Source organism: Pleurodeles waltl, chromosome 6 (genome assembly GCF_031143425.1).
Source record: "Pleurodeles waltl isolate 20211129_DDA chromosome 6, aPleWal1.hap1.20221129, whole genome shotgun sequence".
NCBI classification, from domain to species: domain Eukaryota; kingdom Metazoa; phylum Chordata; class Amphibia; order Caudata; family Salamandridae; genus Pleurodeles; species Pleurodeles waltl.
In genome coordinates, this window is record NC_090445.1 from 884,032,152 (window position 1) to 884,045,419 (window position 13,268).

Consider the following 13,268-nt stretch of genomic DNA (forward strand, 5'->3'; position numbering starts at 1 on the left):
GCCCCTCTTTGCCAATGAATGCTATGACCTTGGCATCGAGATCTGGTGTCATTGAGACTTTATTGGCTGGGCTAGGACATTTCGACCTCAGTCTGACATCCTTTTGGAATCTGCTTACGCAGCCAAGTCTCGCCATACTTCATCACATGAGGCATTGCGGACCACTCAGGTGGCGAAGGATGCTTCAAAGCATTGGAGCAAACATAGAATCTCCTAACGAGTCCATTAGAGACTCTGCATCCCCACTTTGAACACCACCTAAGGTTTGTGACAGTTGTATGATTCCCATGACTCCCTCATCTGAATCAAATCCTGAGGAGCAACTAAACACCACCTCTACACTGCCAGAGGAATCATCACATAGGACAGTAGAATGTCTGTGTGTCTTATTAACTGCCTTCTATGGACCCTTCTTCTGGTCCCCTTGTGTGTCCTCTACACCATCCTGTTTTGTGCAAACACAAAATCCCAAATCCGACACTGCAGATTTACTCTTTTGCACTAACTTTTTCTATTTCTAAATGTTTCCACTTCCTACTTACTCCTCATCCACCTTCCTTTTATACTATTCCCCTCGCCAACAGACCAAAACCTCTCCTCCTGGCAGGATAGACCTCTTGCATGTGATACATCCTCAGTTTTATTTTCCAGTCTGCCATCCAAATCTGCAGAAAATGTATTCAACATATTACTTATCTTTTCTTGCAAAGAAACCTCCATAAATCCTGACACATTTAGCTCAGACATATTCTATTCTACAAAACACAGGTTTCTAACCACTCATTAAAGACGACTCAACAAACCCTAACAAGCCTTAATTATTGTCCAAAAAAACCCTAAGTGAACTGATAATCACTTAAAGACCCGCTGTCAAAATGTGAACCTTGTAACACCTGAACCGCTATAACAGTGATTTCCAGCTCTGTCAAACCATTGAAATCATAATAACCTATTGCTTTATCCCAATCCTTCAAAATAGCCGTTCTATTAATGCTGTAGGTGCGTGGCAGATGTACAAAAACACACAGTCCTCCTCTAGTTTTTAGTCACACTGAATGTGACAGAAAATCAGCCACTTCATGACACCGCCCAGCACACCCCGTTCAAAGCCTACCATCAACAGAGACCGTTCGAAAGATTCCAGCAGTCCCCCAACGGCAATGTATGTTCATAAACCTAATAAGACCATATTTTACCTACTTACGAAAAGTATGTTCGAATACTTACCAATTAAACTGTCTAGAAATGCTTAATTAAACAAAAATATCATTCAACTCGTGCTCTCTCAAATACAACTAACAAAACCCTTTTATTAAGTATAGAGCATCACCTTTCATATCATTCATACTTAATAAAAGATACAATCAGACTTTAGAAACACTGCATATTGAGTATATTTGAGCTTATCGCTGTTAGCAGCAGCAAAAAAGAAGGAAGCTGGCTGGGAATTCTGGTCATTTATTGTGTTGGAATTTCGTAAAGTTCTATATTATTTACAGGGGCTGATGTGAGAAGTGGCAATAAAGGAGATTGCACTAATGTTAGCCTCCGTTCTTGTCATAACATTAATATTTAACATCTTTTTTTTTTTTTTAGAACCGTATATATTTTTGTTAACTCAAAAGTACTAATTAAATTCCTTCCCATCCTTTGCCCCTGTATCACTTTAAACACCCGTTAAATAATTTGAATAAAGATTAAATACTGTTTTAAAGTACTTTTCTCGAATTAATTTTTTTCCCACCCTTTGCCCCATATACCTTTTTAAAACCGAACCTAAAATGAACGACATTCTTTCATTTAAAAACGAATAAATGAGCTATTCTAATTAAATTACTTCCCACCCTTTGGCTCTGTATCACTTTAAAAACTGTTCATTAGAACGGAATTCCAATGAAGAAAAATTAGAAATACAAAGTCAAAATAATATTAATAAAATTCTATTTTTCACCTATAAATGGAGTGCAAATCAGCAGTGCTGTCTTTTTTAAGTGATTCAGTATATTGCAAATTATTCAGCAGAGTTGTCTTTCGAAAGAATGTCACTATATGTGTTGTCTCTGCTGGCAATATCCTCTGTTAACCGGCTATCTGATGCTTCCCAGAAGTTGACCTATTTTTTTTTTTTCCAAATGTGTTATGGGTGCTTCCAGATGTCAAAATGTACCTCCATTGTGCCAGGACCAGCATTTTATCATGGAACCCTTCATACGCCATTGGTGCTTCTTATGCCAAAATAGATACAGAAACTCAACTTGAGAATTGTTATATCTATTAATGTTGCCCATGTATCATGGGTGACTTATGTGAAAAAATACCTCTGGAATGTCAGGATAATTTTTTTTTCTTGGTTGCCTTCTCCCGCATGCCACAGATTATTCTCACTTATCACAAAAATGACCTCAAAAGAACTACCAACATTTTGCCTGGTTCCCCCCCACTGCTAAGAGTTTCCTCCAGTATTAAAAGCCAGTATTTTGCATAGTTAACATCAGTATGCCAGGGCCAACAGCACTCATATGAACATAACATCATATTCTTATCCTCGTGTACATTCACTCATATCCACTCACTCATATCCACTCACTCTCATTTTTTCAAACTCAATTGCAGTCATTCAGTCTTACTCTTTTGCACTCACTCTTACTCATTCTCACTCATTTGTACTAACTCATGACTTGCTCATATATTTTCACTTAGAAACACTTGCATTCACTCTTGCTCCTGCCTTCACTCTCACTCATTCATGCATGTTCACTCATTCTCATATTCACTCTTACTCGGGCTTGCCCATTCACAATTACCCTCACTCACTGTCACTCTGACTCTATTACTCCCTTTCCATCACTCTTTCTTACTCACATAGGCTCACTTACTGACAGTCTCACTCACTCATTCCCACTCTCATTCACAATCAGTCACCGACTCCCACACACATCAAACTCACACATACAGACACATCCTCACTCGGATGCACACTCACATTTTCACCCACAAGTATGCATACAGAATACATTTAAAAGCATTTTTACTTACCTACGAGAGAAGGGTGCTGTACTAATTATGAATAACAGGCAATTATTCACTGATAGTGTAATACAATAAATTGTCAGAAAGCAAAGCAGAGCCCTGATGACCAAGATTGTGTTCTTGGTGCAGGTTTTATTCCCTTGTAAGGAGTTGCAGGGCCAGGGCCAGGGTTTGTAAGGGTTAAGGGGTTGCAACTGCGAACCCTGGTGACTCCTATTGACCTCAATAAGTGCAGCAACCAGTTTGACAAGTGCTCCTAGAACAGTAGGCCTACCCTAAGCAGCACACAGAGCATTCATTGCAAACAAGATGAAAAGCGCCACAAAACTAAAATTGCTGAGTGCCAACCTACAGAATTTCATTTATAAAAAATGGCTTTAATTCTGTTGTAGATAAAATGTTAGATGTACTGTTTCTGTATAAACTCTGACAAGACATTGCTGAACACCGTGAAAAGGGAATGACTATTACCTGAGCATGCTTGACATGTGGGGTGTGCGCCATACTCGTGTTACCCTGCATGCAGTCTTCACAAAGATCAATATTTGTGACTTTGTTTATAGCTCAGTTTGGAGTGCATTGATAATCATGGGACAGTCCAGTTGGGGCCATACAATGTGAGAAACCTGAATTGAGGGTCTTTACGTGGATATTTAACCAATGTACCCTACTCAATCTCAACTTTAGGAATGATCTGGTGGAGGGTACAGATATCCATTTTCATGAAAATTAAGGGAGTAAACACCATGAGCAGGAACAGATGGGAGGCAATGAAGACTGATAAAATAGGTCACTTATACACACACATACACACACACACACACACACACACACACATACACACACACGCATACACACACACGCATACACACACACACATACACACACACACATACACACACACATACACACACACACACACACACATACACACACACACACATACACACACACATACACACACACACACACACATACACACATACACACACACATACACACATACACACACACACACACACACACACACATACACACACACACATACACACACACACACACACATACACATACACACACACACACATACACATATACACATACACATACACATACACGCACACGCATACACACACACACACATACACACACACACACACACACACACACACATACACACACATACACACACATACACACACACATACACACACACATACACACACATACACACACACACACATACACACACATACACACACATACACACACATACACACACATACACACACATACACACACATACACACACACACACACACACACACACACATACACACACACATATGGAATTGCGGGTTTTGGATCATTGTGAGTTATTTGAAGCACACGCATGTTCAGCTGTCTACATTTTTCACTTTAACCAAAAGAAATGCAATACTGAAGCTATTCTGTAGAATGCAAAGTTACACAAGGTATATAACCTGTTTGGCTTCATATATGTTGGGACTTGTTGTGAAGAAATGGTGAATTTCCCAGAAACCTAATTACACACCAACATTTTGAAACTTAAAACGTTTTTTTTTTTAGCATCTAGTCATTACAAACACCCTACCAGAGGAAAGTGCTGTATGTGTGATGAACACAACAATGTACTACATGAACAAGTAAGTAGGGGGGGTGGAGCCAAGATAGCGCAGAGGACAGACTCACCTTAACCAAGCTCTGTCCCGGCCCTGACATAATCCTGTCTAGCGATCCACTTGCCTCCCTGCTGGGCCCCCAGAGAGCGAGAGGCAGAGCGGCAGAACCCAAGAGGAGGCCGTGACAGTGGGAGCAGCCGTGCTGAGGCCCACCCACCCACCCTCAACCCGCAAGGTTTTGGGCCACCCGATGCAGCCTACAAAGCCTGGATGGCAGGGCAGGACAACGGGTGCCAACAGAGTCCCGGGAAACAGCAGACAGGCCTCCCGGGCGGCGAGGGCTTGGGTGTGCCCATTGAGCCCTTCTCTTCGTCCCCAGCTGAGGAAAAAGATATAGGGGACTGGGCGAGTTGGAGGTCCCAGTAAAGGCTGTGCGGAGCACCGGCACGTGGTGAGTGTGGCGGGCGCGGCACTGGGTATCTCCAGTGAGGTTGCACCGGAGGGGGTGAAGGGGCCCCTGATCAATCCACTTTGCAGTGGGGCCTCTCCCCCACCCCACCAGATGATGTGCGCAAGAGGGGCTGGGTGCCCGAGGTGAGGCGTGGGGGGTCAGTGGTGAGACCAAACATCAAGGGGGCTGTGGTGGTACCGCCCCGTGCTTTCCATGCCTGCTGGGGCCTGATCTTCCTCCCCCACCCCCAAAAAATTGAGTTGAAGCAGCAGGGTGCAGACTGGCATGCCATAACTGCTTTGGCCCTGTGCTCTGGGTCTCTCCTGTACAGAAGTGACGAGTGGCAGGCGACTGACTCCAGTAGCGGCTGTGTTTTTGGTGGGGGATTGGGCAGTCCGCCCCCTGGCTCTCTCCTGCTGTCTGTAGAGGCTGAGATTTTGGAAGGTAGACCTGTCCGGCTCCTGCTCGTAAACTGCACCGAGACCCTGTTGGCAGCAATTGGGACTGAGACAGCCAGCAAACCCTCTCACCCCCTGGAACTACACTGGTGGGAACGAGCCGCGAAGGAGTGGGCCGGGGTACAGGTCTCTGTGGATAAGCTTCATTGTCGTAGGAGGAGGTTGTGGGCCATAAACACTAGAATGGCGAGAGATAAAGAACCCAAGCCACCCAGACGGGCGTATGGACAGCTACACGAGGGTACCCCTGGCTACGAACACCCCGGCGGTGCCTGACAACGCCACCCTTTTGCCCTTTTGTCCAGAACCTCCGCAAGGAAATGGTTGAGCCTAGGGTGCTCAGCAAGGATATTATATGGTGGCTGGAAGATGCAGAAAACCGGGCCCACAGGAACAATCGGAGATTCGTGGGTTTCCCAGAAGGAACCAAGGGGACCAACACAGCCGCTTTTTGGAATAATGGCTGAGGTGAGTCTTTCCATCAGAGAAGTTTTCATCCTGTTTTGTGATTGAACTTGCCCATTGGGCTTTAGGGGGTGCACCCCCTTCTGGTGCACCTCCCAAGCCCATGATCACCCGTTTCCTAAATTTTCAGGACAGACCTGATTCTGAAGGGAGAGGGTCGGCATGAGAACTTCAAAATCCTCATTTTTCCCAGTTACACCCGGGAGGTTCAGAGGCAGCGGCGCACATTTGACTGTGTGAAGGCCAAACCCTGTAGCCTCCCACTGCAATACATGTTTCTTCTCCAAACCAAACTAAAAGTCATCTTCCAAGGGAAAACATTTTTCTTTCAATCCCCAGAGGATGCATGGGAGTGGCTTTAGGAACACCCTCAACTGTCCTGGAGCGGTGGCCACGAGTTGGGCAGAAGACCCAGGGACCCCCGGACCACGGGATGGGGGAACCGGTCACGCTCCAGGAGAAGGGGCCGGAGGTGGCAATGAGGATATGGAGACAAGCCGTGGAGAGTGAGTCGATCGCCAAAGAGTGGAGCGGAATCATCCGACTCTGAGGATAGTTGGACCCCAGTTATCCGGAAGAGAGACCGAAGCAATGGCTTGGCTCCGGGCATACGGATGACGGTACTGGGTGCGGACACAGGGACAATATCTGGGATCCTCATCCGTTGGTGGCGGCCATCAATCGACTAGAAACTGAAGAAACAGTTCTGGGGGCAGAAAGGAGCGTCCAGACTGTGGAAGCAATGCAATAACTTGGGGCCGAAGGAGTGGGAGCCGAGTGAGATCGCACCATCCCGTGTAAGGTCAAGGAGCAGTAGGTGGTGATGGAACGCTTTCTAGACATTATGCAACTTTCCTTGTGCTGAGGGTTGTGTCGGGGAGTCTTCCTTTGTGGAGGTGACCAGTGAGTTGTAGTTTTGTGTTGAAGATGCGGGGGGCTACAGACCTCTCGACCCCTGGTGAGTTGTAGTATGGAGTTAATACTCATGGGGCCTATGGGAAGTGGGGTGGGGAGAGGGGTGGAAGCTGGCTCTGTTGGGAGTTGTTTTTCACCTGTTTATGTTGACTTTGGATACATCACAGACACGTATGTATGTTAGGTCTCGTCTTATGAAGGGCTGGCATCTAGATGTCTCGCCCACATGCTGGGAAGTCAGGGACAGGAGGTTTCCCCTTGCTTAACACAGTCCCTCATTGAGTACATTGACTCCCACAAATGACATGCCCCCCCGAGTAAATCTCTAGGCCTTTTCTGTGCTATCATGGAATGTAAATGGATTGGGGGATAGCATCAAACGAGGTCTGGTGTCTCGATACATAAAGAGAATGCACCCAGATCTTGTGTTTTTACAGAAGATACATCTCAAGGGAATCAGGTGTAAATTTCTGGGTAGAGGGCACTATGTTATATTGGCACATGCAGGGTTCACCTCTGGCTCCAGGGGAGTGGCGATTTTAATCCTTAAATCCTCCCACCCCCCCCCCTTTCATATCTCACGACAGTGGGTAGACCCAGCGGGTAGGCACAGGGGCTTTGGGGTAGACAGAAAGTACTGCTTGTGTTTATACCTCGCCCAGACTTCAGGCTCCTGTGTTGGACAAGCTTCAGAGATTCTATTGGAAGCGGACTCCACAACCCTCGTGGTGGGATGTGATTTTAATGATGTAATGGATGTGGAGCTGGATCGCTCCGGGGTGTCTGGGGGAATTGGCCCACATACTCCACTGTATCTCTTTGCAGCAACACTGGGACTGTGTGATCTTTGGCGACGTGCCAACTCCACCAATAGGAAATATTCCTACTTTTTTGGGGCCAATATAGTCTTTTCTAGGCTGGACTATATTTTGCCCCCCCTGGGGTAAGTGGGGGTTGTCTTCCAGGTAGACTATTTGGCCTGGGGTTTGTTGGACCATTCCCCCCTGATGGTATGGATTGGGAAGCCAGATGGGAATCCCCAAAGATGGAAGCTTGGGCTTGGGACTTGCAGGACCACAAGGTGGCACATGGGCTTTGTGTAGACACTGAGCTATGCTTCTGCCCCCCCCCCCCAGACCTAAGGACCGCAGAAATAGTGGTCATTCACAATGAGGGCGGACTTAGAATGCCCTGTGCATCCTATAGGCCGTTTTCCCTCCTTAATGTAGAGGTGAAAGTGCTGGCCACAGTGCTAGCGATGTGCCTTCAGGAAGTTATCACCCCTTTAGTTCACAGGGACCAATCTGACTTCATGCTGGGGCGGTCTACGAGATATAATCTGAGGCGCACACATAACTGGATACATACCATCCTGCGTCGCTCGGCCCCACCCATTTTTGGTTCTAGATGCTGAAAAAGCATTTGATGCGGTGCATTGGCCCTTCCTAGAGAGATTTGGGGTGGGCTCAAGATACCGGGAATGGGTGCGGCTGCTCTACTGTAATCTGGTGGCAGCGGTCAGGGTTAATTGGACCCTTTCGTCTGAGTTTCCTATTGCAAGAGGAACCAGACAGGGTTGTCCCTTGTCCTCTTTGCTATTTGCACTCGCCATAGAATCCCTAGCGTGTAGAATATTCACCCACCCTGAGCTATGTGGCTGACAGGTTGACCGGGGAGGGGAAGGGAGGAAGAACGCATCTACTTTTACGCAGATGATATACTTCTGTGTGTCGCGAAACCATTATATTCTCTGCCAAAACTCTTCCAGATTTTTGCAGAGTACTGGAGTTACTCTGGGTACCAGATTAACTGGGATAAATCGGTGTTATATGCCCCACAGGAAGACACTGTTCTCCACTATCTTCCAGGTCAACTAAAATACTCAAGTGAGGGATTCAAGTACCTTGGTATATTTACGACACATAAGGCAGACCTCTGTCATGCCCATAATTTGGGGAGGATGACTGAAATGTGCCTAGCTGATATGGAGCGTTGGGGGGGGGTGGGGAGGGGGGGAGAGAACGATGCCCAGACCCACCAGGATGATCCCCCCCCCGTGGGAGGGTGGCTGGCTGCTGGAAATTGCAAATTGACTTGATTAAATGCATGGGATTCTATTGGAATCTCCAGTCTAGGAAATGTGTTGGAAGGGGGGGATCTTATGCCCTTTGAGTCAATGTGGGTCGCATATGGGCTCAACAAGAAGCAGTTCTTCTACTGTGCTCGACTGAGGCGTGCTCGAAGGGCCGAGGGCCTCCCTGGGATGGAAATACCGAAATATGCCCTGCTGGAAGGTAGATTGTTGACAGGGTAGTTAACTGTTAAAGCCGTCTCTGTCATGTACAGGGCCCTTAACAATAATATGCGGGACACCCTTAATAGATTATGCAGCCGGTGGGAGGCTGACTTAGAGGAAGTGGAGGATATAGACTGGGAAGCAGCGTTGATGTTTCCCCCAGAAGTTGCCATCAGGTCCAGGCTGCGACTAATTCTGTTTAAGATCCTTCATAGGGTTTATTAGGATAGGCAGCGTCTACATACTATGGGACGGGCGCAACACCCGCACTGTATACAATGTCAGGGGCAGATTGGCACCTTTTTCCATACCATATGGGGTTGCCTTGTATTGCAGGAATACTGGGGGAAGATCGTTGGGGAACTGCAGGGGGTGGTCTTGGAGCAGATCCCGCTTGACCCCAAATGTATTCTCCTTTGAATCCCCAGTGATGTAGTTGCACCCAGGGCTAAACTCACATTCTGCAATCTCGGGTTGGTGGTGACTAAGAGGGATTTTGCTCATTTGTGGGGAGCAGAGCTTGGCCCCACGGTAGACACGTGGAGGAGAGGGATGGATGGTTCATGATGGCAGAAAAAAGTAACATACACAAACAGAAGCTGTCCGAAAATGTTTGGAAGGGTATGGAGCGCTTGGATGACATACCATTCACTATCTCTGTAGGGGGGTATTGACGATGATTCCATTGGAGTTTGCTGAGGACTGTGAACTATGGATGGATGGGGGTGGCGAAGTGGAACCGGGACTCATGTGCTGGAGAATTGAGACCAAATCAAGAACTGCTTAAGGACATGTCAGAGTGTCTGGGGGGGTCTAGGAGGGCGGGGAGGGAGGGGTTCACTGTTGTTTCTTTTCTCTACCTTTGGTGCCAAAGTACAGTGCTTTTCTGTATGTATTTTTTTTGATCTGGTATGCACCAGTTGAAAATTTTGATAAAAAGAGTTTAAAAAAAAAAAAAAAAAAAAAAAAGAACAAGGAGGCACAAAATCTCCTGTGCTTTCAAAGAGACACAGAGCTGGGAAATTGGCAGACAAATGCAAATTTTTACAGAACATGCCCTGCAGGCGTGCAGCAGCACTGCAAATACTTGGGTATCTAGATGCCATTCATGAATGGAAGTTAGACCAGGTAATAGCAAACGTAGATGGGACAGTATTGTTTTTACTGTTGGTGGTTTCCTCAAATAAGTCCATTAACGACAATAAAGTGCTGCTATTAGGTAACCAGTAACTGAGAATTACTCTGTTAATCCATTGATATAGAGTCTTTACATACATTTTACACCCTGGTAACAATGATTCTACAGTTAGTGAGGATGCAAATATTATTTTTATGTATAGTTTCCCTTGTAAGCCACTAGTGTGAATAACCAGATCAAAATCCTCTTATTCATTGCTGTGATGTAACATCGTTTGGAAAAAAAAGTTGATGTCCATATTTTGCACTGTGGAGTATAAATGTACTTGGATTGTTGTCTTGATTGTAAGCGCAAACCACGTCCAGTCCCAGTGCTTCACAAATGAGAAAATGGGCTTTCTTAAGGGGTCTTGCCAATACTGTAGCAGAAAATATTATTTTCCTTTTGTGTTTTTGCAGCCAGCAAAGTGCCATTCTACAAGATTTGCTAAAGGACATTCCACTGGAGTTTGATTTCATCTTCTCAGAATCACATGCTGAGGTGATATCTGGAAAACAAGAAGGTACAAAATGTTCCAGTGCAAATTAATTGGGGATGTTATATTTGTTTTTTGAGAAAAGTAAATGAAGGAAATGACCAGGGTGCAAAGAATTTCCTAATTATCAGGGACGTTTTGCATGTGACATCTCACAATCAAAGTATTAACTTTGTGAAGTGATGCACTAGAATTTGTTAATAGGAATTCTTTATTTAGGCTTACATGTTCTTTGAAAATTGCATCACCTTAAAGTATATTATAAAATGCCACAAAACACATACGCTTGGTACAGTACATTAGATCTGCCAAAGTAGAACATTATTCCTAATTGATTTTAAATACCAAAGACCAACTCGGTTCCTTTGGATTCCATTGTTACCAACCGTGCCATTGCTGTTTTCCCAGTTCATTCATAGTACCATAACCACCCTACCAACAATGTTTTCCTAAATGAGCGTAATGGTGAGACGTTCAGGAGAAGAAGCACAGTATTGTACAACAGTACATGATGTTGGAGTCATTCTTACCTATCTTTTACCTGAAACACAGAATATAAATCTCAGTATTTTACTGTGTTGTAAAATATCGGATGGATCAGCTTATTAGCATTATTCATCATTTTTATCCAAAGCTGATGACGTCAAATTAATCAAGTTTAACCAAGCAATGTTCCTCAATTATTGTGTTAAGATCACACGCCTCATGTTCTGAACAATTTCACAAAACTACATTCTGCAGTACTGGGGACTGTTATTGCAAAGCTGTGTACAGTTACCACCATTGTTTTTCGGAGACTCTTCTGTCCTCTTCCTGCTTTTATTTCATGGACTATGGAGCAGCTGCAGGCTATAAACGTTGGTAAAGGCTTGCTGCGGTCAAAATGGCAAGCCCCAAATTTAATGCATCCGAGTCTCTCTCTCTCTCTCCTAAATCTCCACATATCTTTTGTACCCTTCTCTTTTTTAAGTTGTCATCGAACACTTGGTAGAATGTCCCGCCTTGCATGACATCTCCAGAAGCCCCTTGGTGAGCTAGCAGTCTTCAGATTAATGTTTCGGCCATTGCAGCTGTAGGCACAGCTTAGAGCTTCGGAGTCAGACATTTTTTCAACAAAGAAACTGAACAAAATACCAGGGACTCAGGAGAAAACAACCGAACAGTCACCTGATTTCGATGGAGACAAGGAAAGCACTGAAAAATACCGAAGTTGGCTTTCTTTTACAAGGACCTTTACCACGTAGGTAGACAAATGAACTGGAATCGACCATACCCTCTTTTTAAATTCTGTTCGAAGTACCACGACAAGTTCTGTCAGGAATACAGCCACAAAATGTGTACCTTTTGTTTGCCAAGGGACCACATCTCGGATGGGTGTGACACATGAGCCACAGGGGTGTGACACATGAGTCAAATTTCAGTCCAAGACTCTATAGACGGGGGGTAAACAAGTGGAGACACAACGGGATGCCACAATCTCAGCACAAACATGCCTCACTCAAGGACCTGGGGCTTTCAAGCAATGAGGAAAACCCTGAAAAGATTGAGTTGGCACAAGGGGAGGACTAAGAAACTAAGGGGGTTGTCTAAGTCTAGTGGGAGAAGACACAAAAAAGGGCATCTCAAGTGAGCAGCAGAAGAATGTGCCAAGTAACTGCGGGGTGCAGGAAGGCTTAGCTGAAATCCTCAGACTGAAAGTCCTCGAAGGCTATCCCAACACAGAATACATTGGCAATTAATTGGAGGAACAAGGATAAAGAAACCTACGGGCTGAAGTCGAATGACACAGTTGGCAATAAACCCTCAAAACCGGCCTCCATTCCAAAAGGAGATCAATAGGGTGGGAGGGACAAGAATTCTGAAGCAAAAGAGGAACAATTCAGTGCTGAACAAAAAGCCCTCGACATTGAAAGAAAAAAATGCTACCTCGAGTCCAAAATGGAGGCCCCCGTACAGAGCAATGAGTTTAACTCCAGAAACCTGAAATGGACAGGCTAGCGGGGAAGAACACACAGAGCTGGAGCCTCTGGCAACATTAGAGCTAGAGGAGGAAATCTTTGCATACAAAGAGGAAATGTTAGAGGGTCAGTGTGAGCAAGAGCCATTCCATAGACTGGGACTGACAGAGGAGGGGTGGTGGTGTGAACACTGATGCCCTCCTACAAGGGGTTGACACTATCCCTCGAGCCCCACTCCTCAGTGACCCTAGTCAAAACGGCAGCAGACACATATATTGTGTGCTTGGAGGAGGAGCAGGTGGAGTCATGTTTCGTTCTTGAAACTCTGCTACCCTCACAAAAGAACTGGTGCCTCTCAAAGCTGTTGAGTGTCTTAGAT

General features: G+C 45.3%; 1 protein-coding gene across 1 annotated transcript in view; it reads left to right on the top strand.

Annotated features, from left to right (window-relative positions):
* ENTPD7 (ectonucleoside triphosphate diphosphohydrolase 7) overlaps window positions 1–13,268 on the top strand; it is a 244,708-nt gene that overhangs the window by 80,888 nt on the left and 150,552 nt on the right. Inside the window, exon 6 of the mRNA XM_069239671.1 lies at window positions 10,855–10,958. Within this exon, the coding sequence (XP_069095772.1) occupies window positions 10,855–10,958 (104 nt within the window). The remainder of the gene's footprint in view (window positions 1–10,854; window positions 10,959–13,268) is intronic.